General features: G+C 42.2%; 2 protein-coding genes across 8 annotated transcripts in view; both read right to left on the reverse strand.

The window, feature by feature from the left end:
* MFN1 (mitofusin 1) overlaps positions 1-5,830 on the reverse strand; it is a 28,564-nt gene extending 22,734 nt beyond the window's left edge. For all 3 annotated transcript variants that reach the window (XR_012581674.1, XR_012581673.1, XM_074547390.1), the window contains exons 1-6: positions 5,671-5,830; positions 4,916-5,037; positions 3,979-4,114; positions 2,832-2,994; positions 2,057-2,181; positions 523-631 (exon numbers count right to left, since the gene is read on the reverse strand). Coding sequence is in view for 1 of the 3 variants with exons in the window: in XM_074547390.1 (XP_074403491.1) it covers positions 523-631; positions 2,057-2,181; positions 2,832-2,994; positions 3,979-4,114; positions 4,916-5,030 (648 nt within the window). In the remaining 2 variants the exon portion in view is untranslated. The remainder of the gene's footprint in view (positions 1-522; positions 632-2,056; positions 2,182-2,831; positions 2,995-3,978; positions 4,115-4,915; positions 5,038-5,670) is intronic.
* Positions 5,831-6,066: 236 nt separating this feature from the next.
* ZNF639 (zinc finger protein 639) lies at positions 6,067-13,702 on the reverse strand. Of its 5 annotated transcripts, none has more exons than XM_074547406.1 (6): positions 13,568-13,702; positions 12,468-12,571; positions 12,006-12,082; positions 11,411-11,506; positions 10,431-10,565; positions 6,067-10,163 (listed from the first exon to the last, which is right to left on the reverse strand). In XM_074547406.1, the coding sequence occupies exons 3-6, from the start codon at positions 12,061-12,063 to the stop codon at positions 9,016-9,018; spliced, it is 1,437 nt and encodes a 478-aa protein (XP_074403507.1). In that variant the 5' UTR covers positions 12,064-12,082; positions 12,468-12,571; positions 13,568-13,702; the 3' UTR covers positions 6,067-9,015. The 5 variants fall into 5 exon arrangements, with proteins under 5 accessions (XP_074403507.1, XP_074403505.1, XP_014121020.1 ...); XM_074547404.1 differs by having other exon boundaries at positions 10,425-10,565; XM_014265545.3 differs by lacking the exon at positions 13,568-13,702 and adding an exon at positions 13,184-13,335 and having other exon boundaries at positions 10,425-10,565.
* Between the last annotated feature and the right edge of the window lie 9,634 nt (positions 13,703-23,336).

Raw genomic sequence — 23,336 nt, forward strand, 5'->3', positions numbered from 1 at the left:
CACACCTTCAGAAGAAACACAGCCCACTGAGGGTTCCCTGCTGCACTCATCCTCAACACAAAGTGTGCCAGGGGAATTCACCCTCTCCTGAGAGAGGAACAAGACAGGAACTCAACTCCTTTCACCCAGTTCCTGTATTTTACTGAACTTATGGAGCATTTCTGGATATGAAACACTCCTTGATTTCATTGATAATACAAGTGTCTTCAGTCCACAAGTGTCTTCTTTTGTTGGTAACAAATACCAACAAATTGCAAGGCAAGACAAGCACTCCATCATCCATCTATGAAAAACACAACTGAGCTGGAAAGGACAATCATGACACCCAAGGCAGAGAAAGCCAAGCCAGTCAGAAATGTAAATTTTGTTCTCTGTTCCCTAGTGAGGGATATACATTATTTCTTGCCACCCAGCCCCAAGTCCTATGTGCAGTGATTCACCTTCTGTAAAGCTCTCAGCTCTTCTGGTTATGGAACTGCTGAATATTTAAATGAAGGAGCATAAAATCGTTGCACATCATACCGTGTTCATGAGAGTTGATTCAGAATTGGCAACCAAGACAAACACATCAGCATCCAAGCAGAACTTATCAATCCAGCTGTCCAGTTCTGTAGTGACATCTGTGCCAGGGCTGTTGAGAACAAGAAACACAAACTCTTATTCACACAACAAAGAAGTTGATACAAACTGATACAAATAGAGTGGAAATGCCTAAGGGCCTTGCAAGAAATTGCAGAGGTTTGTATCTCGAGGCTGATGCCTGCCTCAAACTTAAGATAAGCACTGCACAAGCCAATTACCATCTAGAATTTATCAGACACTTGATCATTACACTACCTATTCATTCCAAAATGCAATTTCTGATTAGTAAGTATACACACATAATTAACTGCCAAGTGAAGTGACAGGGAGTCCACCAGAAACCCAGAGAGCCTCACACAATGGTTCCCCTCCTCAGATCCTAATTTTAATCAGAAGAGACCGTAGTTCATAAAATGTGTTTTTCATTAATAAAGTCCAAATTTAAAGCAATATGCTATGCAAACTGTGCATAGATTTAAGAAGAAACCAAAATGAAGTTAAAACTATAGTGCTATCCATTAAAAAAAGTTAAGTGGAATATGAACATTAAGTCATGTTTGCAACACGTAAATTATAGTGGTTCAAATTTTCTCAATTTAACAGTGAAAGGATGATTTGCTCTTTTCAAATACCTGCTAACTTAGAATATATGTTCTTTTCTTTCCCCTTTAGCAGAAGAGGCTTTACAGATCCATGATCATGCACCCAAGGAAATAATAACAAACTCCCAGTAATTTCAAAGTACAAGACAGAGATGGAACAAAACCCACTGTAATTTATTAGAATACAGTCTTGAGTGTTGTTTTCTTGAAGAAATCATATTTAAAAATTCACTGATACCTGTGTGAATTACTCTCAAATTCACTATTTATTGATTTACACATCAGGTACAGATGACCTGAAGGTTTGAAAAGCTACTGTAGATTATAATGTAGTGGCCAGAAATAAGGGCATTTAGCATGGACAAAACAACCACTTCCAGAATTCCTTAAACACATCAACACAGAGGAAATGCCAGCCTAACACAGGGCACACACAGCTGACATAGCCAAAATTACATTTTGAGGTCACCCATTACTTTGGTACGCAGGCACTGCAACTCCTATCAGAAACTTTTAAAAATGAAGTCCACATTGTTTATACTTCACATGATCAGTCTGAAGCATTTCAAGAAAGGAAATGGGCAAAAGGTTGTTGCTGCAACAACCCTATTCATGCTTCCATACTGCTTGTTTTAAAGGTAGAGTATCCTCAGCCAAAACCTTTTTCAGCTCAGTCACAAGATACTTGTCTGTTCCAACTGCTACAAGGGCACAATCAGGAGGGTGATGACAAGCAGTACATAAAAAAGAACAAACTCTGTCCTTTCAAACAGAAAAGCCTTTCAAGAATTTTGAATCTAAACCAATCTCTTTTCTAAACATTGTAATGGCTAATACCCTTAGGAAAATATTTACTAAAACAGAAGAGATACCTGTCCACTATAACCAAATCATCTCTCAGCAGGGCACACTTGGACTTGGGCCAGAAGACATGGACGAGACAGCCAGCCTTCAAATCCTTATCCATGTGGAGTGCGTGAGCCAGCTGATTGACGGTCTGGAGAGAGAATTACAGAGAACACCAACATGAAAATGCACCTCAAACAAGTCTGCAAAGCAGCCTAACTCAGTTCTCAAGCAAACTGGGACAGGATCTATCCTGAAGAGGGTAACAGAGTTCATACTTTGTTCTGGTGAATAGCTGTGATTTTTTTCTTTAGCTCTTCAACTCACCAGCATCTAAAGAAGAAGCTGTGCCTTGAAACTCAGACCAGAGCTTCTTTTGAGCCACAGATGTTCCCTGCAGGGCTGGACTGTGTGCTACTGAGCATCATCATGAATTTGCCTCAGAGGTATAAGGTTTAACAAATCAGAGTATGCAGTTCACTAAGGTGACCACCATCAGTCCAAATGAAGGGCACATTCCAAATCCTTAATCAGTAACAGGACTTACTGAGTCCTATAAAAATAAATCACTCAACACATGCTCTGTTACAGTGAAACAACACACGTTAGTGTTTTCTCTAGCCAAGAAACCTGTGCAGCAGAGCACCTTCAATAGTTTGCTCTTCCCTCCTAAATAAGAACTTTAAAATGTAGAATGAGAGAGCCCTGTACTTCTGTTGGACTTTAAACTGTTGTTAACAAAAAGACTCTTTGAGAGTCATTTCCTGTGAAAATTGGCATTAAATCATCCAAGAAATGTACCTTGACACTCTTCTTTTCATCTGATCCTTCTGTCATCAGATAAGCCTTATCTCCATCAGTCCCTTCCACACTGAGGAAGCAGTTTGTTGTATGGCCAATCCCACTGGGAAGTACCTTGTCCCACAGCATTGCATTAATGACTGAACTTTTCCCACTGCTTGTTCTGGAGGGAGAGAAAACAAAAGTACTCTGAGCAGAGCACAGCAGCACTGAACACACCTTTGTGCTGAACTGGATGCACAGGCTGGTTTGGGTACAGAGCTCCAGCCAGGAGAGTGGGGAGTGCTCATTCAGGGGAACAGGTCACCAACTCCCCCTTCTGCAACAACTTTCAGTCCTCAGCAGTGTCCTACTCTGCACTGAGCCTCTACCCCTCACCCAGAAATATCTGAGGTTTAACTATTACACAACAGCATCAACTGTTACTCATTTTTGAACTACTTCCAGAAAAAGTTCAGTGCTCACTGGACAACAGTTCACAAATTTATTCAAAATGCCAGAGGGAGAGTTGAGCACTCTTTTGTCCTGCTCAGAACTTTTTCCCTTTGCAGAAGGGAAACTTTTGTCCCACATCACAGCTTGCACTCAACTTCTAACTTTTTGAAATATCAAGGCTGAGATATAACTAATTTCTTTATTCCAGAACTTTTTATAGTTTTTCTTCAAATAACTAAACTACTTTTAGCAAAAATGAAGACAAGACCAGTGTTGTACAAGTTTTTTCCAATACTATCACAGAAGTTTTAGAACCATGAAGATTCACACTCCAAAAATGTTTAAATGTAAAGACAGAAAAATCAATTCCCTGAAGCAAAGTGGACTAGCAGACTATATGGTTACTGCTATCCTTAAAATCATCACACAGATCCATCAGATTGATGTCACAACCAACCAGACAACTATCTCTGTTTCTCTTCAGCTGCTTATAGATAGAAGCATGAACAGCTCCAAGTTTAGTTCTTCAGCACTTCTGATCAAATACAAAAAAAATCCTAAGTAGGAACAGTCCAGAATAACAACAACGACAAAAAATTAAACAAAACCACCACCTTAAAAAACCCAAAGCCATTCTGGAGAACAGGACAACCTCTGACCTTCCTAAGTCAAAAAAAAAAAGACATTAAGTACTGGCAATTTCGTTCATTACCTGCCAAAAAATGCCACTTTCATGTGTCTCCTTGAGAGCACTTCTCCAATGACTGCCAGCTTGTTTTTATATGCTTGTATTTTTGCTAGTTCACCTTCTGTTGCTATATGGTCAAGCTCTGGGTTCTTGTATGTGGCTACACACAGAAAGGAAAAACATAAAAGCAATCACATACAGAGAACAAGGTGTAAGTAATCAGCACTTAACATGCCAACTGCAAATTTTAATTAGTGATAAAACAAGAAAAACCTCACTACAGACACTGATACCAGCCCTTATCATTTGACAGCTCTGCCACAAGCAAGGTGAAATCACCACATAAATCACTTCATATCAATTGCCAACCCAATCTCTGATTGACTAACCCAGTGAACACAGCTGATGGGCTCATGTGCCCAGTTCCTTGGGACTCCTGCTTCCTTCAGAAAGGAAAGCCAGGACTTCCCATGGATACACCCGCTAGCTGGGCTGTCTTGCCCCCACAGGGCTCACTGGGGATGATGAGCAACCAGCTCTGTGTGGCCTCACACATTCCATGCTGCTAAACCCTCTGAGGGTGTGACCAGTGGTTCCCTGCATTGCATCACTGACGCACCTTCCAGCTGGAAAATGGGAGAACCTGTTTGTCCTTCCTTCTGTGTAAAAGAAACCGCCACAGAACTGTCAGGCCAGAGTGGTTAAGCTTTCACCCTCATGGAAAAGAGACCAGGCTGCCAATCCAAGAAAGTTAATCAGCTTTTCAGATATGTAGCAATGCCAGGCATTCCTTCCAGCACAAGATGAAAAAATCCCCAGTGTCAAATGAAAAATGTGACTATTTCTGAAGGTGCACGTTTATACAAACAGCACAGTAACAGCTAACATAAGGTACATTACGCTGCAATAAAATATACTCAGAACAAAGGACAAGGCCCTCGTGTTTAAAGGGAAAGCTCACCTTCCACAAACGCTGCTCCCTCAGTGACATACTCCAGCAGCCGGTCGAAGATGGCAGTGATGGTCTTTTTGGCCAGCACAAAGTGCTTCAGTGGAGAGACAGAGGCTTCTGCCATGCTGCAGCTGCAAGGAAAGGCGCATCAAGTGACCAAACACTCGGTACACCCAGCTCATTAAAACTCATACACTGCTCACACAGCCATTAGGAAACAAAACAAAACAAAACAAAAACGCCTGAAGCCCCAAATCAAAGCTCTAAACTCCAAAGGGCAGTAAGCTCAGTAGGAGCTGTTTGCTCTTCTCTCCTCACCACAAGCGGCAAGAGCAGCTGACGAAACTCGGGGACAGGTTCGAACAGATCCGGTGCTATCTGTCCCGGAAACACGAGGCTTTCCCCTCGTCAAACACGGCTGAACCGCCTGCCGCTCAGCGCTGTCCCGCTGGCCAGCGAGGACGGGCCCCGCTCCCTCCCGGAGCCCCGGCTCGGTGCGGTCAGGCCGAGGGGCACGGCGGCCCCAGCCCCTCATGGTGCCTCACTCAGCCGTGCTCCCTCACGGAGCTCTGGCTCGGCCCCGGTCCCTCATGGAACCCCGGCTCAGCCCCGGTCCTTCACGGAGCTCTCGCTCGGCCCCGCTCCCACATGGAACCCCAGCTCAGCCCCGGTCCCGCACGGAGCCCCGGTCAGCCCCGGTCCCTCACGAAAGCCCCGCTCGCCCCAGTTTCTCACGGAGCCCTGGAATAGCCTCAGTCACTCACCGAGCTCCCGGTCCCGGCCTCTGTCCCTCACGGAGCCCCGCTGGCCCCGGCCGTGCCCGTCACCGCCGCCGCCGGGACGGGGGGCGTCACTTCCCTTTCCTCCGCCTATGACCCCGCTCGGCGCCCGCACCGCCATGTTCAGTGCGGGCTGAGGGCGGCCGGCGCCATCTTGAGCGCGGGCAGTTCGCGAAATGGAGCCGGGCAGGGCCGGGGGCAGAGCCCGGGCGGTACCGGGACCATCCCCGGAGATCCCCCACAGCACCGGGCTCGGTCAGAGCCCGCACGGTGACAGCGCCGCGGGCTGGCAGGAGTTAAACAGCACCGGTACCCTCATGCATTTGGTACGGGACGAGAATCAACATGAAAATCGGCGACAACAGCATTCTAGAGGACACGTTATTTGAGGATTGTTAATCCGCTGTATTTTAAGATCTTGCAATAGTTTGTGGCATGTAAACTTTGTTTTGAAGTCAACAGTCTTTCACATAAAAAAGGTCTTTTGCTCAATAAGAAATATGGTCCAGGAATCTGATACACAGGTATTTGTTAAGGTTGGAAAATACTCCTCAAAACTAAGGGTTCACACATCGAAACAAAGGGTTCAAAAGTCTGAAAAGCAAAGAATCAAATACAGATCTCTCACAAATATAAAACACTACTAAAACCAATCTCTTTGCATAGTTTCTGCTTGGAATGCTGTTCCTGAAACAGCTGAACCTTGCAGGTACCAGTGAATAACCAGAATTTGATACTTACTGCCTTGGAGAGAAATAATAAATATTGGCACAGTGCTGGTCCCTAGAGTGTATTTCTGCCTCTCGGACTGAGATGAGCTGCTCGGGCTCCAGGGTGACGGATCAGTGGCCAGGTCAGAGCACTCACCTGCCACTTCACCCAAATAACCCAAATGTCATCCCTGTCCTTGGCACGCTCAGCCGTGCCTTTCAGCCTTCCACATTCCCCACAGACTCACTACCTATTTTTTCACTACCTATTTTTTTATTCATTACCTATTGTTCCTACTACTTAGTCACTTTCTTGCTTTAACATGCAGATCATGTGGAAGCCAGCAGTGTACTTGTGTTCCTTTTTAAAATGAGACATGCTATTCCTGTACACTTTCATTTACTACCTGACAGTAAAAAGAAAATACTAACATTAGTCCCTCATTTATAAAATCCAACCTAAAATGACCTTGGATACATTTCCTGTTTAGACGCTGCATTTTAGTTTGGAATGATCTGGCTTCACAGCATTCCTGTGGGGGATTGTTTTGATTCGCATTTTAGAGGTCAGAATTAACCCAACTCAAAGACAGCCATGAAGTTATTCATGTCAACAAGCAAGTGTCACAGGGCTCTGTGCTGGCACAGGACACCACCTTTCCTGCTGGAGACATAATGCTGATCTACACAAATATATACACTTCTTAAGCCCCTTTATTTATTCTGGGGGATTTTTAAATGCCTTTTTTCCCCTTCTTGTCTCTGTCTCCCAGAGCAGCTTTTCCCCTAGAGCTCAGCTGTGCCATTCCCCCTCTGTGCCATCAGCAGGAGCAGAGCTTTCAGAGAACCAGCATTCCCCCTTTCAGATATATGAGGAAAATTAACTTTCCATATAGAAAATAATTCATCTTAGTGTTTTAACTATATTATTGCTACTATTTTAAGCCAGCCAGGGAAGAATGTGTTCAAAATAGGAAATCAGCAATTCTACCACAGATACTGTCATTCTCTATACAAGGGAGTAATAAAGTACAGCAAGACACTCTCAGGTTGCCCTTTCAATGACAAAACACAAAATCTAGCAGTATATCAGCATTTCAATGTGACAGAAATGGTCTTGCCTCTCACAACAAAATTACCACCAAGTGGTTAATAGATTTTCCAGAAATACTTCTCTGGAAATCAGAACTTCCATTAATCAATAACATTCAGCCAAGTTTTACCCTTGGCTTTAAAAATCAAATCCAAAGACCCTTGCATGCCTTGAAGCTGGTAACACCAAACCTCACTGAACAAGAAATTTTTGATACATTAATTATCTCTATACAAAGCTTGCATTAGACAATCTTACATTACAAATTTACAATAAATGAAGAAAGAAATGTAAACTCCACTAGTAATTATTGTGAGTATTTTCACCATGGTGTCTAGCATGATCCAAGTGATCCCACTCTTCTTTTATCTGTCCAAGTATCCACTCAGATATAGAGCTACAGAATGAACTGCAAAAACTCACTTCCAATGATTACAAAGGTAGGATTGTGCTTTGTATTATATAAACAAATGTGTGAAATAATTTGAGAGTCATTAGTAAAAATTGTGTAATGTACCAGTCTTTTAAGCCCGTATATAAAATTTTTAAATTTACAGAGTTAAAATAACATTCCTCAAGTTACTAGTGGTGGAAAGATAATTATAAATATACAGAATTACTACAATAATATAGACTACTAGAAGTTTTCTCTAGTCAAGAGGTTGGTGACATCCATAATTTCAGTAAGAGCTATATTAGGATTTTATATAAGAAATTAATTTTGTACATTCTCAGCAGATCATTGCAAATTCCTTTTGCAATTACTCTATAGAACATGATCTAATACAAACCCAAGCAATGTGTGTCTCCTCAATGTATTAAAAGACAGGAAGAAGGTAAATAAAGGGAATATCATGTGGGAGTCATGCAGTATGTATGTGCAAGAGTGTGTTGGACAGTCCCACAGATGGGACTTAAACACAGGACAAAGTGAACAGTGAGGTCAGAAAGGTATCCCAGGAATAAAACAGGACAATTGAAAAAGCTTATCAGGAGCGTGAGGTGGGAAATGAAGGCTGGTATGGGAATCTGGAGATGTCCATGCCTGGGAGCTTTTGGAGCACCCTTATCTTTGACAGGCCAGTGCTACTGCTAAACACCAGTGCAGTGACCTGCTGCCACCCAAGGTAACATGAGCTGGATGTGGAACTGAGACCAGTATTGGGTTATTAAAGAATAGATTTAGATATTTGCTTTGTTTTTGTGCCTTTTTAAACTCAAGAGAGCTGGTCCTGTACACTAGACATGAAAGAGCAGGATAACCACCAGAACTGGTATCACAACATGCAATTACTCCCCCTGTCCCTCCCCCCAAAATCTGATCCACCACAGTGTAAATGTGATTATTCCTACTGAAACCCCTAGACAAGGAAATTCACAACACCAAGTGCTAGACATGCTTTGCTGATATAAAGATGAAAACATTAGAAATGTACAGTTGCTGTTAAAATTGTATTTAATATCACATTCCAGTGACTGGAAATAAATTCAAATTCTAAACAAACTGGTTACAGGGAAAGAAAGCAATCACACCGTCTCATGTATCTGAAGATGACTTAAAAGATCTTTTTCATTCCCAAACCTCATTAAACAATCAGTACATTTATGAGGCAAATCTGCTGAATGCCTGAAATCCAAATGAGTTTTAAGGTCCTCAATTTGTCCTGTTGAATATTCACAGTATTGACACAAATAAATCCCTTCAGATAAATGAGAGCTTAAGTGCTTGCAATATTCCAGCATACCTGAAAACCCCTTCCCACAGTCATCACAAACATGAGGGAATATTTTGGTGTGCTCAATAGCTACGTGCCTGTTGACATTGGTGTGCAGCCTGCTCCTAAAGCCGCACACCTGGCACACAAAGAAGTTTTTGCATTTGTCAAAAGTGATTTTGTTGATGAGGCTGTACTGGCCCCGCTCCTTGCTGTGGTAGCTGTCGCTCAGCTCGATGAGCCGGCACGCGTGCTCGTTCACCACGTGGCTGTGCAGGTCCTCGGGGTCGTTGGTCTCGTGCTCACAGAACTGGCACAGGTACTGCTCGTCACAGCTGTGCTCCTGGAAGTGCAGGTACAGCTCGCTGCTGGAGGAGAACTGCACATCACACTGCTCACACCAGTACAGGTGGTCGTTGAAGTGGGTGTCTGCTATGTGCTGACTCAGGTTCTCAAAAATCACCGTTTTGTAATCGCAGTATTTACAGATGTACGGATCCTCCTCATGGAGTTTTACGTGCTCAATGAGCTGCACTTTGCTGGAGAAACTTTCTTTACAAACTTTACAGACGTGAGTGTCTGTACATGTCTTATGCTTCAGGATCATGTGCTGCTTCAGATCAGAGAAGTACTTGCTGTTGAACTCACAGAGCTCACACTTGTACAGGCCGCTGCTGTTGGCTCTCAGCAAGGGCCATTTCTGTTGAGCTGTGATATTCAAAGCCTGGTTCTTCTCAAAGATTTTACAGGTCTCCAGAGGAATTTCCTCAAGGTCCTCAGCTTCCAGCTTCTCAGGTGACACAGTCTGTGTTTCTATATCGTGAACTTCTACAGCATTCACTTCTGTTGTAGAAATTTCTACAGTTTGGATATCTAGAGGTTTCTCTTCTTCTGTGGGGCTGTCACTGAATATAGGTGAGTCACATAAGTCTCTGCACATTCCATTGTTAGTACCTTTATCTGCAGGAGGAAATACGTAATAGAAGGTTGAAAAAACCCACTACAAAACACCTGGGCCCATCTTTAACTTTTCAGTCAGCTGCAGCAGCTTTCAAATGCAAAGACCAGTTATTTCTCCCCTGCCAGCCTATGATGTATTATCAGCTAACAAAGCAATACCAGAAAATATAAATTCCTCACCATTTCTGTCAAAGCAAGGAAGTTACATGAACAGCCAGGAGCAGCTGGGCTCTCCAACCTCTCAGCCTCAAACACACTGACCTTTACCTTTATCCTTCTTTTTCGGGTCTGTGCAGTGCATGCCAGCGTTTGAGTGTGCCCCGCTCCAGTGGGAGCTCCCGGCGTGCACGGGACTGCCGTCATCATCCGTGTCCAGGCTCTGCACAGGACTGTGGAATCTACCTGCAAAGGCAAGGCAAGCATTTCCTTGTCATTTCTCCACACCAGCATCATCCTGATTCCTGAATTTAGTCATAGATCTTCCTTACTATTTATTTATTTCACTTGCATAAATTTATCTTTATATACTAAGCACATCATAGCCTACATTTAAAAAAATTGACAACAAATACCTTGAAAATTATTTCCATACATGCAGAGAAAAACAAAAGAATTCAAAAAGTAACAAATCTGTCCAGAAGATGTCAGCAGAAAATACTGAATTTACTACTGAAAATACTCAGCTGATTATACAGAAAAAAACTTAAAATCCTTAAATGAAACATTTCATTTAAAAGACTCAAAAAATATTCTTCAATATTTCTGGACATTGCATTTTAAATATGATACTTTCTGAAACTTCTGCAGACTTTATGGTTAATTATTAAAGTGAAAAGAAAAATGAATAGACTAAAAATCCACCATCACATTTACTCTGCTAAGTTTCCACCCACTATTGGATGTTTTATAAAAAGGCATTTTGTTTTGCCAGGTACAAGTACAATTCAATGCAACTGTTGGTAATTTCCATCTGAACTCACCAACTTTGTTACCTAGGTAGTGAGTATTGGAAGTCGTTTAATCACCATTATAAATGTAAAATTGAAGGGTCTTTTGTTGTCATTGTTTTTATTTTGAAAACTGTATTTCAGCAGTAACAACTGAACAACCTCTCACCAGTCTAAGGCTCATCAGATCACAAGGACATGGAAATCACCTGCTATATACTGTGTATCCTATTTGCTTCTGTGAATAGGAACATGTTACATTAAAGAACTGCAGAACAAGACCCCAAAACATAATCTTACCTCTGTTTATATCTGGCTGTCTCATGGAACAGACACTATAGCAGTGGTCAGAAAAAATCCCACTGTTGTCTATGTATCTGCTTGCACCTGAAGAATCTAAACCAAAACATCAACAAAAAAGTTTAAGTACTCATGTCTTGTAGCTACAAATGTACTTCATGTTCATCAAAACTCTTTTCACATTTTTACTTGTTGTTTTGGAAGAATTCCTGTTGTGATTTACACCTTCCAGCTGCTGCCCTGATGTTTGGAGTTTCTGCTCCCACTGAGGACATTGACAAGTGTGTGGTCTGTTCAGGGCTGTACATTCCTCTCTACCCACCCCACCTTTTACAGAATTCCTCCCCTCTGTGGAAGCAGGAATTTGCAGCTAAAGCCAGTTCCCCCATGTGCAGGAGCACAGAACAAATCACTCAGGTGCACTGGCTCAAGGTGGCCCAACAAAGGAGCCTGCAGAGTGGGTGCTGCCCATTCAAGCCAAGATTTCTCATCCCACCCTTTGTGTCACTGCTTTTCCACGTCTTGGCACAAGTGGTCACTTCTGAGAAAAAATATTAACTTACTAAAGTGTACCAAACTCAAGCTCCAGACTGACCTGAGTAACGAGAAGGATGCAGAGTCTTCCTTTTCCTCTTTTTAGGATGTTCATTCATTTTGAACAGTCTACATGAACTGTACAGTAAAAACATTAAAGAATTAGACTTGTTTTGTACCTAGGTTATCTTTCAGAACCTTATGGAACAACACGAGCATTTTGAGAACCTGCATATCAAATACAAAAGTTTTTTCCAACTCCCCCTTCTTGCCCCCCAGCCCATTTTGATACAGTTAGGAACCCACTAAATACACACAGCTGCTGAAGTCCAGTTTCACATTCCTGCCCTGGAGCAAAAGGTTCACCAAAAGACAGACAAGTCAGAAGTCCAGGTACTCCAGCACTCAGGGTCATCTACAAGCCTTCTCTCCAGCATCCTTGTTGTCAGAGACAGGACACTGAGGCACAGCCCTCCACAAACGAGTTTTAGTGTTTAAAATACCAACACAGTCATGCTCTTACCAAAAATCCCAGACTCTTCAGTATCAGGAGGCAGAGCAGCTAAGAAACTAATGACTGTACAGCTTCCAAATGTAGTGAATACATCAGCTCAAGAAGACTTTCACCTATGGAGTGACAGCATTTTAAACCACTTAAAACTTTAGCACCAAATAGAAAAAACACAGAATCAGATACACGTAATACAAATACTACAAAGAATAAATCTATGGAACTTGAAGTTACAACATAAGAAGTTGATATTAATTTCAGTTTAGAGCATCAAAATTAGTAAGGCGGATGCACTGGTGTATTTGTTTTTCTTTTGTCTCAGGCTAGTTGGCTTTCGGTGCACTTGGCAGCTCCTGAGAGTAGAAAAACATTTGGAAACGAAACACAAATAGTTGACCTATATACGGGACAAACAGTCTTGAAGAGGAAAAGGCTGCAAACAAGGAATGTGATGCGGGCTGCCATGACTGAAGAGCGCTTGGGCGCCCAGGATCTTCTGTAGTCAGTGCCATGCACCGGAGGGGAAAGGAGGGGAAAAAGGGCCCTGATCAACTCAACGGTGTTCTTCCGACATCAAATATTTTCTGAACTCTTTTTTTTTTTTTTTTCAAAATGTGGAAAAATAATTGATTTTAACGTTATATCATGATCTAGAAGTATCAGTACCCTCACCGTTTTCTGTGATTGCAAGAGAAGAACCGACAGCACAGTGGCACCCCAAGTCTCACCCCAGGTAAGGCGCGTGAAAAGCTCAACCTTTCCTGCAGCGATCGCACCGCCGGGCAGCAAGGCGGGCTGTTCTTTTCCAGCGGCTTTCCCGGCCCGGAAAAGCGGGATCCAGGCCCCGAACACCGGGATCCCGATCGGCCCCGCGGCCTGCGCGGAGGCCGCACGGGGAGCCCTGGCGGGAGCGCGGCAAAGGCGCCGCTCCGCCCCGGCGGCAGCTGCGGAGCCGCGGGCACGGGCGAGGCCGCAACCCCGCAGGGCCGGCGGGAGAGGGCCCGGCCCGGGGCCGCACCGGGAGAGCCGCGGGCCAGGCCGTGAATCACAGCTCACCTCCCCGGCGGGGCTGGGACACGAGCGGCTCCCCGGGCGCTGCCGCCGGGACTCACCTGCCGGCCGCCAGAGCCGCTCCGCTCCTCCGGGGCCCGGCGTGGCCGCTCCGCCCGCACCGTTCCGCTCCGCACGGGCCCGGCCCGGCCCGGCCGCTCCGCGGGCAAGGGGCGGGAAAGGGGCGAGCGGCCGCCGCCTGCAGCGTCCCCTGCCGGCCACGGCGGCACCCGCCCGTCGCCATAGCGACAGCGAGCAGCCTAAATAAACCTTTAGCTGGTATTTGTACCCGTATGGCAATGGCGAGCGGCCTAAATAAACCTTTAGCTGGTATTTGTACCCGTATGGCAATGGCGAGCGGCCTAAATAAACCTTTAGCTGGTATTTGTACCCGTATGGCAATGGCAAGCAGCCTAAATAAACCTTTAGCTGGTATTTGTACCCGTATGGCAATGGCGAGCGGCCTAAATAAACCTGTAGCTGATATTTGTACCCGTATGGCAATGGCAAGCAGCCTAAATAAACCTTTAGCTGGTATTTGTACCCGACACCGTCTGCACAGCCGCCTTTCCATCCACAGGCCTCGGCCAGGGCTGGCAGAGTGTAAGCCTGCTTCAGAACAGTGTTTGCACTCTGATTTTACACAAATGAGAAGGTGATGTCAAAGCCAGAACCTCGCAAAGCTCAACTTTACTTTTTGTATCAATGTAGAAGTTGTTCCTTAGAGCTACTGTATAGGAGAATCAATATAAAGTGTATCATAAATATGTACAGTACAAGAAAGAAATATATACATACAGAAAGATAAGGAGTTATCGGAGAGGGTCCAGTGGAGGTACAAAGTGAGGAGGGGTCTGGAGCATCTCTTGTGAGGACAGACTGCAGGACTGGGGCTGGTTAGTCTGGAGGAGAGACCTCTGACAGGGGATCTCATCAATGCACAGAAATATTTCAAAGGCAGGGGCCAGAAGATGGTGCCAGACTCTTCTTGGTGGTTCCAAGCAACAGCATGAGGAGCAATGGCCATAAACTAAAACACAAGGAGTTTCACCTCAACATGAGGAAAAACTTCTTCACACTGAGGATGGCAGAGCACTGGAACAGCTGCCCAGGGAGGTTGTGGATTCTCCCTCTGGACACATTTCAAACCCACCTGGATGTGTTCCTGTGTTACCTGCTCCAAGTGACTGTGCCTTGGACTGGATGATCTCCACAGGTCCCTTCAAAAACTAACAATTCCATGATTCTGTGAAATATGTATAAATAAGGATTTGAAAATTAAAATAATCAACTCTCCCTTTTCCAAATTTATAATCATGACCCTTTTTGCTGATTTAATCTTCACTTTAAATCATGCCACAGGAAAAAGCACCAAATTGTATTGGTTCACAAAGCAGAACACTTCAAACTGCATTTTACCTTTTTTAAAAATACCTCATTAATTTTGAAGACATGAGGGAGGCTGCTACAGTCCCTTATTTCCATGATTTAAAAATAACGTATGGAATTTTGCCTAAGTGTTTCATTTAATATAAATTCATATGAATGAATTCAATATGAACGAAACACTTGTTTTGCTCTGGCTTAGCCTGAATTTATCTAGTTCTACAAAAATGTTTTGAATTAGCAGATAATCCACAATAACCCTAATGGTGTTGCTCCACTGATTGGTAAAAAAAGAAACTATACCCTGTTTCTGGCATTAGTTTTATTCATTATCTGGCAGATGAAACTGGACTTACTCTGTCTATAAAATCCTACCTTAGGCTTTGTCCTGAGGCTGGGAACATCCCTTTAGAGTAATGTGACTTGCTTAGAGCCAGATTGAAAGAGCTTTATGCTATGATCACACAGGAGTTTTGGTGGTGAGCAGCAAAACAGAACTAAAGGTGTCCTGCTGCTGGCACACTGCTGAGCCCTCAGACAGGAAATAAATGTTGTATGCCTACAATCTCCTGCACTGAGTTACCAATCCAACAAGATCCTGGTCTCCCACATCAGTTTGTTCTCTGCTTTTTATTCCAGCTGTGGTTGCTGAGGTTTCCCCAGGACAGCTTGTGTTACAGGTCTCACAAATCGGCTACAGCCTCCCAAATGGGCAGATGCTCACGTAGCTCTTCCTCTATTCACCAAAATGTTTTCCCTACAAACGTTCCAGGAAAACACTTTCCCCAGATCCCAGCGGAGGGCAGTGATGAGAACCTAAAATCCACATATGGCAAAGAGAGAGGAAAAAAAAAACCAAGCCCAACCCTTGCTTTGAATTCAGTCCTGCTTGTGAGGCAAACGCGGGCGGACCAAAGCATTTTCTGTACCTTCTGACTGATTTATTCTCCACCCAAAGCGGCACAGCCCAACACCACTTATGTCAGATAAAAAGACAAGGCTTTAAGTGAAAGAAGAACATCTGAGGAGGATCCCCTTTGAAGCTGCTGATCCAGTTCAAAGTCACACGCATCAAACAGAGCTATCAATGTTTTGGACAGAACAGCCTAAATGAGTCTTGTTCTTTAAACCACCACGTGCTTGGGATGTTGAGAGAGCTCTGGGTGAGGTTTTAATCAGTCAGAGCTGAAAATACAGAAAAGCCTGTATGACATTGACATTCTTGTTTAAATGGACAACATAGATGATGCTCATTTCAATTAGTGAGGATATATCCTGACCAAAACATCCATGGGGTAAATTGTTTCTTCAATGACAGCAGTTAGCATAGCTCATGAGGATAACCTTTACTGCAGGTAGGTTTGTTAGTATTTAAAAGGACATGTAGGAGGTTACTTGACATATCTTGTCTAGCATCAGGTTCTTTGCTCTTTTGTTGCATGGGTTCAGACTTTAGATTGAGTCTTTCCAAGGCAAGTTGGCAAACAGACTGATTTCTGGGCATAAAATCAGGAGGCCTTACTGAGATACCCATGCTAAAGCAAACTGATCCCATTGCAAATATTTCTTGTTTTACCAGCATTATTTTGCAAATTTTCTGTGATTTTTTCATGTTTAGACTTAGACCTACCACAAAAATCATACCCTGGCCCTAAATGGCAGTAAAGTCTAAAATCTGTATTTGAACAAGAGCTGATGATCCTCTTATCCTGAACCACCATCCTGTGCACCTAACACACAGTTGTAGCCACTGACAACCATTTCATAGTTATTAGGCAAAGGTAAAACTCGCCTTATGTATAATAAACACAAGTTTAACCTGTTAGTTCAGGTTATTGAAGTAGCTTGTTGCAAAGCCCCAGCCATACTTTTCAGACCAGAGCTCTTCTGAAGCTTCAGAATAAATGTAAGGATGACGATGTCCATCTTTTATTACAGGGTTGGTCCTGCACAGACTGAGCACCTGCTGGAGCACAGCCCTTCTCAAAGCTGGGCAGTGTGACCTGAAACAGAACTGACCAGTGTACAAAGTTTAGAGCTGACTGGGGACAAAAATGTTTTGAAGGGGCCTGATTAAAAACCCTGACACTTGCCTCATCTCTCCAAAAAGAAAAAAGTGAAATCCCCACAAGAGAACTCAAATCCTTCCCAGTTTGTTAGCAACTGGAGTCCAAAGTAGGCCAACATGGCCACAGAAGGAGTTCCTTTGCAGCCTCATGCTATTATACTGCCAGTGAGTAATTTCCCCAAATGTTTGTCACTCTTTCAAAATTAGTATTGGATACAAAAATATAACCTTGTTTGTTTGGTTTTTTAAATTATAATTTTGGTAATTAAAGCATGAAGCATATTTTTCAAGACCAGATTGATTTAGCAGGGACTGTAAACCATGAAGCTGAAACACTTCAATAACATCATCTTTCTTGTCACAGCTTTTTACAGCCCACGTCTAAAACTAAAATAAAATTACTTATTTTGAGGATCAGCATTTACAAGATCCTCATGCCACACACATATTGGACTTTTCACCCCTAAATAATGTAAATTCTATTTCTGTTCCCCCCAGATTAACTGTGGTATGCAATTTCCATTTCCTTTCTTCTAGCCATTTTCAAAGGTAGAGCAACACCAAATCACACACCAACACTGAATATTTCTTAAATTCTCGTTTCAGAATTCACAGGTGTACCAACCATATCATTTTAATTTAGTTGTTAGTATATACATTAACACTCAAAAGTGTGATAAAAACCAAACAAAAGTAGTTTTTTTTAATAAACAGCATGATACAGACCGCGAAGATAAATAAAAAGCAGACTTTTTACAGTTTCCCATGAACATGAACTACAATAAGTATCATAGGCCAAACTTTTGTTACTTGAGTAGCACAGCAGAAGGGTTAAAAAAGGAGTTGTGTTTTTTTATTTAAAGAACTGCAAGACTATTCTCAGTATGACAACACATGCATCTTGCTGCATCTTAAATACTTTTTGGCCCATTATTACTAAAAATGTCTTGCTTTCTACCTACTTTACCACAGACCTTTATCACAGAATGACACACATTTGGCAACGTCCCTCTCTGCCCCAGTAGTGGTTATTTCAAAGGTAATAGTCTCATTTTTAAAAGGTAATTGAAGCACTGGCGGGGGTTTTTACTTTGCCTTTGATGCAGACAGGTAACTGCTCCCAGCTTCAGAGAAGTTACACAGAAGCACGGAGAGCTGGCACCCTCCTGGGCTCTGTTTTTACCCAAAATGCCATCAGGATGCTGGGCAGGCTCAGGAGGAGCAGCTCAGGGGAGGGGAGCCTTCCCCCTGGCCCTGCTCAGCACTGGGGCTCCCAGTACCAACCTGACCTGGTGTGCTGGGACGGGTCCATGGAGGGCAGGGACAGGAGAGGAGGCTGAGAGGGGTCCTGGCCAAAGAGAAAGCCCAGGGGCACCTGGTCAATGTGCATAAAGACTTGATAGAGAGGAATAAAGACAGGCAAGGCTTTTCTCAGTGCCCACTGAAAGGACAACAGGCAATGAAATAGAAGATATTTCATATAAATATTATGAAAAAAAAAAAAGACTGTGGGTTCCTCTTTCCCAGACAGACTCTAAACCCAGCTAGGCAATGTCCTGGGCATCCTGTTCTATTGCAGACCCTGCTTTGAACAGGGTGTCTGGCCTAAATGAACTCCAACCTCAATGGCTCTGTGAAAATTCTGCAGTTGTGTTGCCATTTACAATGCGAACAATACTTACAAAATTTCAAGCCCAAGAATCCAGGACTTCAGACTGCAACTATATATATTTAAAGCCCTTTTCTCCACCAGGGAAGTAGATTTTCATAGTGTGGTGGATATTCACAGTTAAAACTTTTAGAGGTGCAAAGAGAAAGGATGACACTCCCAGATAATGAATTGCACATTAATCTTCACATGAGAATGAAGAATTTGGACCACAGCTGCTATAAGACAAAAAGATTAATCTATTCCTTTTCTTTCCCCAGCCCCAAGTGAAACAGTAAGACAATTCTAGACAGCCTGGAGCAGTTGATAAATCAGGATATAGAACATTATTAATAAAGCCTGAAAATAGATTAAAAATAGTTAAAGAAACAAGGCAGAATGAGATTCCAACTATGAATATCCATATTTTGGCTCACAAGAATTAACTAAACTACAACAGATATAAAGATTCTTGAAAAAAACAGCTTCTGCCTGAATTAGGCTTTCAGTAACTTCAGCAATACAATTAAGTCAGGTTTAGTTGTGATTAATTTTATAACTGGAACAGGAGCCCAGCAGAATTAATGCAGTTACACTGAACTGAATGGCCTCTGAATCTGTATAATAACTACTGGGAATCAGGCACCAGAATTTCAACAAGATCAGGACAGAAGAGTACATTTTTTGCCTTCCTTCTGCTGCAGGAATATTGCATCACACACAGAGGTGACAGTAAGGACACTTAAAAACACACGGACACAAACCAGTGGGAACACTAACTTCAAAGGACAGGCAGAACATTGCTTCAATTGATCTTCTCTTACAAATATTTTATGATGTTCTTATGCTCTGGGCATGTCCCAGAGGGGTGTTGGAGAGAGAAGAGAAGGGACAGAGGGATTCACCTCTGGCTTTGAGTCAGGAGCACCAACACAGCAAGACCTCAGACTTTGCAGAGTCTGGCCCATAAAGCTCACATGTCCAGAACACTGTATGGCAAATGAAGAGCAGAGCTTTTTTCCTGAGTGTGGGTTCAACAAGTCTGGATGCTACAAAAGAGTAGGAAGAGGAAACATTTAAGCCAGCAAGGAACAAAAATACTGAAGTGTCAAGAATGAAACAAACTGTAGACAAGATCACTGTACTTTAGGAGAGCTGAAAAGGCTATTTTGTTGATAAAGACTATTTCAAAGTAAAAGTGTTTAAAAGTGTTTAACTGGGCTGCTACTAAACATTCCTCTCCTTATGAGAACCTTTCATACTGAATCCTAGGAATAAATAATCTGCAACTCTGATACACATACAGCCTAATTCTGATTTCATGTGCTGTTGTGAATCCAGAGCAATTCTGATGAAATGAGTGTTGTATCAGCATAAAGTGAAATCAGAATTCCTCAAAGAGGAGAGCACCTATGGGTTTGGTTAGAGTATGCAAATAGAGAACTCCTATAGCCAGCTTCCAGTTGGCTTCCCTTCATTAACACAGATGTAAAAAAGAGTAAAACTAAACAAAGAAGAACCCCAAACCAATATCAGCTGCAGGGGTGGTGAGCTACACATCATTTTGGACAGAGCCTACCTAAACTGAGACAACTTCCAGCACAAAATAAAAAGATGCAAATTCATTATTTGTATGAAACATGTATTGCAAAATTAAATTGGGATTCAACAATCTGCAACAACATCCACAGCTATATAGTGTTTTTAAAAAAACAAGTGTGGTTCTTCCATTCAAGTAAAACTAGAACAAGTGAAAGAAGTTAAAAAAATCCTAGAAGCAGCAAGTTACAATTCTTTCTGTAATACCACACCATTTTCATTAACTTGAAGTATTTTCAAGATGTCAAAGACATCAACAAAAATAGTAATTTCAAGTGGCTTTTCTGATATTTGTTTTTTGAGTGGGTCCAGCCCAGGTCTGCAACCTGTACAGACATGCAAAACAGGAGGAATTCATAATTACTATTAAGAACAGACATTTGAACATGCCAGTTATATAATGACAAAGCAAAGACAATACCTTCAAATTGTCAACAAACATGGGCTACTGACCACTAAAGGGCATTTAATACTTTACAGAAAAAGGAAAGTTGGCATAAAAACCCACAAACAACTTGCCAAACCACCGATAGCAGGGTCATCACATACAAAGTTCTTATAAACCTGGTAATTTCTATATTGTCCTCAATATGCAGGCTCATATCTTTTCCACAAGATGCCAAATCACCTACAATTTTGGTTTGATTTAAAAGCCATTAAAAAAAAAATCAAATTATACTGGAAGTCTGTTTCAACTATGAAAAAAACTACTAATGCACCCTTTCAGACAAAGAAGTATGCATATATAAAATCAGTACAGGTACTTCTGCTACGTTTAGGAAAGCAATGAATGTAATGCTAAATAAAACTATTATGCAGCACCCTGTTCTGTCATTACATCAAAGTTTCACAGCTGAAAAGGTGACTGGTTTAAATTTTATTCCACTAAAACATCATTTGCTAATGCCTTGTGATAAAACACATGGCCCAGTCTTACAAGAAGTGCTGCAGGAGCAAGGTGCCCAGATTCACTTCAAGCCCAAAATAAACTACTTTAATATTCTGAGTCCCGGAACAAAGGGAGCGTATTCAAATCTCCATGAAGTGGGAATAGTTAAAAAAAAGCCAAATTCCAAGCCATTTCTGCAAAAATCTAGGACTCAGTTACAAGTGCTTTCATGGTGTGTAAGCAGGTCTTCTTCCTGATACTGGGAGCAGATGACATCCTCTCATTTCCTCCAGGGTAAGCAAACAGAGCCTCCTCTATCCTCAGTGAAGTTACATCAGCAGGAACTGCTGTGGCAGGATACAGCAATTAGGGTTCAACACTTTGAAGCTGAGAAAAGGATTGTTGTTTTCTGTGAAACACTGGCAGAACGTTTTTCAAATGCCCATCCTGGTGATGCAAAGAAATGGGTAAAGCCCAGGAGCTTCTCCTACTTTTTAAAGTTTGTTGAAAGGCTACAATTACCCCCAACTGTATATGTCTGTACCACTCTGAGGTTTCCTTTCTTTTACTATTTGATTCTCATAATAAATTCCACAGCTTATGCACAACACTTAATTGCAGTAAATTCTGGAGACAGAGCCTGACTCCTCATACCTCTGTCTGGGCAAAAAGGGTGCAGAATACAGTGCTTGAACTGAAAGACATTTATACTCATATTTACAGAAGGGCTAGGAAGGGGCAAAGTACAAACAAATTTGGCCTCATAACATCCAATAAATTGGAGTTGATCTTTTCACCCAGGCTGGAAAAGGCTGACCATTTCTTGCATAAACGAGGTAAAGCATTGTTTCAACACCAGATAAATACAGATAATATAGCACCTAATGTGATGTCTGTGCAACAGTTTTACTCTGTTAAATTAAGAATTATAGCCAACAGGGTTTCAGATTTTGTGAACTAAACTTAAACTGAAACTAACCCATTTTAAGAGCTAAACCATTATTGTGTGTGGACTGCAAAGTAATAGATACAAGGGTAACTTTGCTCTAGGAAAGTACAACCAAGCTTAGCAGGAGTTAAAATATTCATATGAACAAAAAGTAATATGTAACAGTCAATAAAAAGAGCAATGGGAATTCTATTGGACTACTCCGAAATATTTTGTAGAACTAAGGAAATAAAACTTCACATTTCCCCTACTATTCTCAGAGCTTCTGCAGTTTTCACAAAACCAGCTTTTCCCCCACAACATCAAGTATCCATGCATGCAGTAATCAGCTGCAGGATGCTGACTTTGAAAGTGTCTTGCAACACCAAAGCCTTGGCTTTACAATCCCCAAAGTCTTTCATAACGTCATTGATTGCACATTTTTAATATATTACAAGTTGCTAAATGAAGCCAACCTCTCATTACCTCATCAGTACAGCCTGCATGAAGTACAGTTTATTTATATGCTTATATTCTAGTCTAACACCAACTGCCAGCATATTTTATATTACACGTGGTATTGCACTTTCTGAGTGGCACCTCGGTGCGTGTTTGCAGTGAACAAGCTGAACCCCCAAAAGCCCCAAACCTTTGGAATTCAAGTGCTGCCAATCTTGCAAGTTTAAAATGTCAGGGTGAACATCACCCACAGAACTATTATGGGCTTTGCTAACTTTAAAAAAACCTGTTTAGCAATTAGAAAAACAGTCCTACCTGAAGTTGTGCATAAGGGCAATCTGAAATCCTTGGTACTCTGAACAGTTTCAAAGCATGGTGCCAATTTCACTGATTGCACACATTGTAATTGTGTTAAAGGACAACAACTAGATTTACAAATATATATTACACACACGCACAAAACAGACAAAGTTATAAAATGTTTGGTAACTCCACATGCTTTGAGCTAGCCAACATATCTGTCTGCTGAACTGCTAATTATTGATCATATTGAAAATCTAAATTGCTATTTCTGATGTATCTTACTGGATTCAACAACCACTTCCAAAGGAGGAAGAAAGAGGAGAAATGGTAGACCCAAATTTTGAGGGTTTAAATGAGCGTTCTTGAAATAGCCAGCATATCACTTCAGTAATGTGAAGAGTGATTCCCAAAATATTTTTAGAGACTTAGGCCAAGTTCCCCTTTGGTTTTAGTGGGTATATTCCCACTACTTCACTGGTACTTGTGTCCTCTTTCACTAGGGCTGAATTTGGTCCTAGGAGTACGTCTGGTCACCTTCAGTGACGTTAATG

Source organism: Zonotrichia albicollis, chromosome 9 (genome assembly GCF_047830755.1).
Source record: "Zonotrichia albicollis isolate bZonAlb1 chromosome 9, bZonAlb1.hap1, whole genome shotgun sequence".
NCBI classification, from domain to species: Eukaryota; Metazoa; Chordata; class Aves; order Passeriformes; family Passerellidae; genus Zonotrichia; species Zonotrichia albicollis.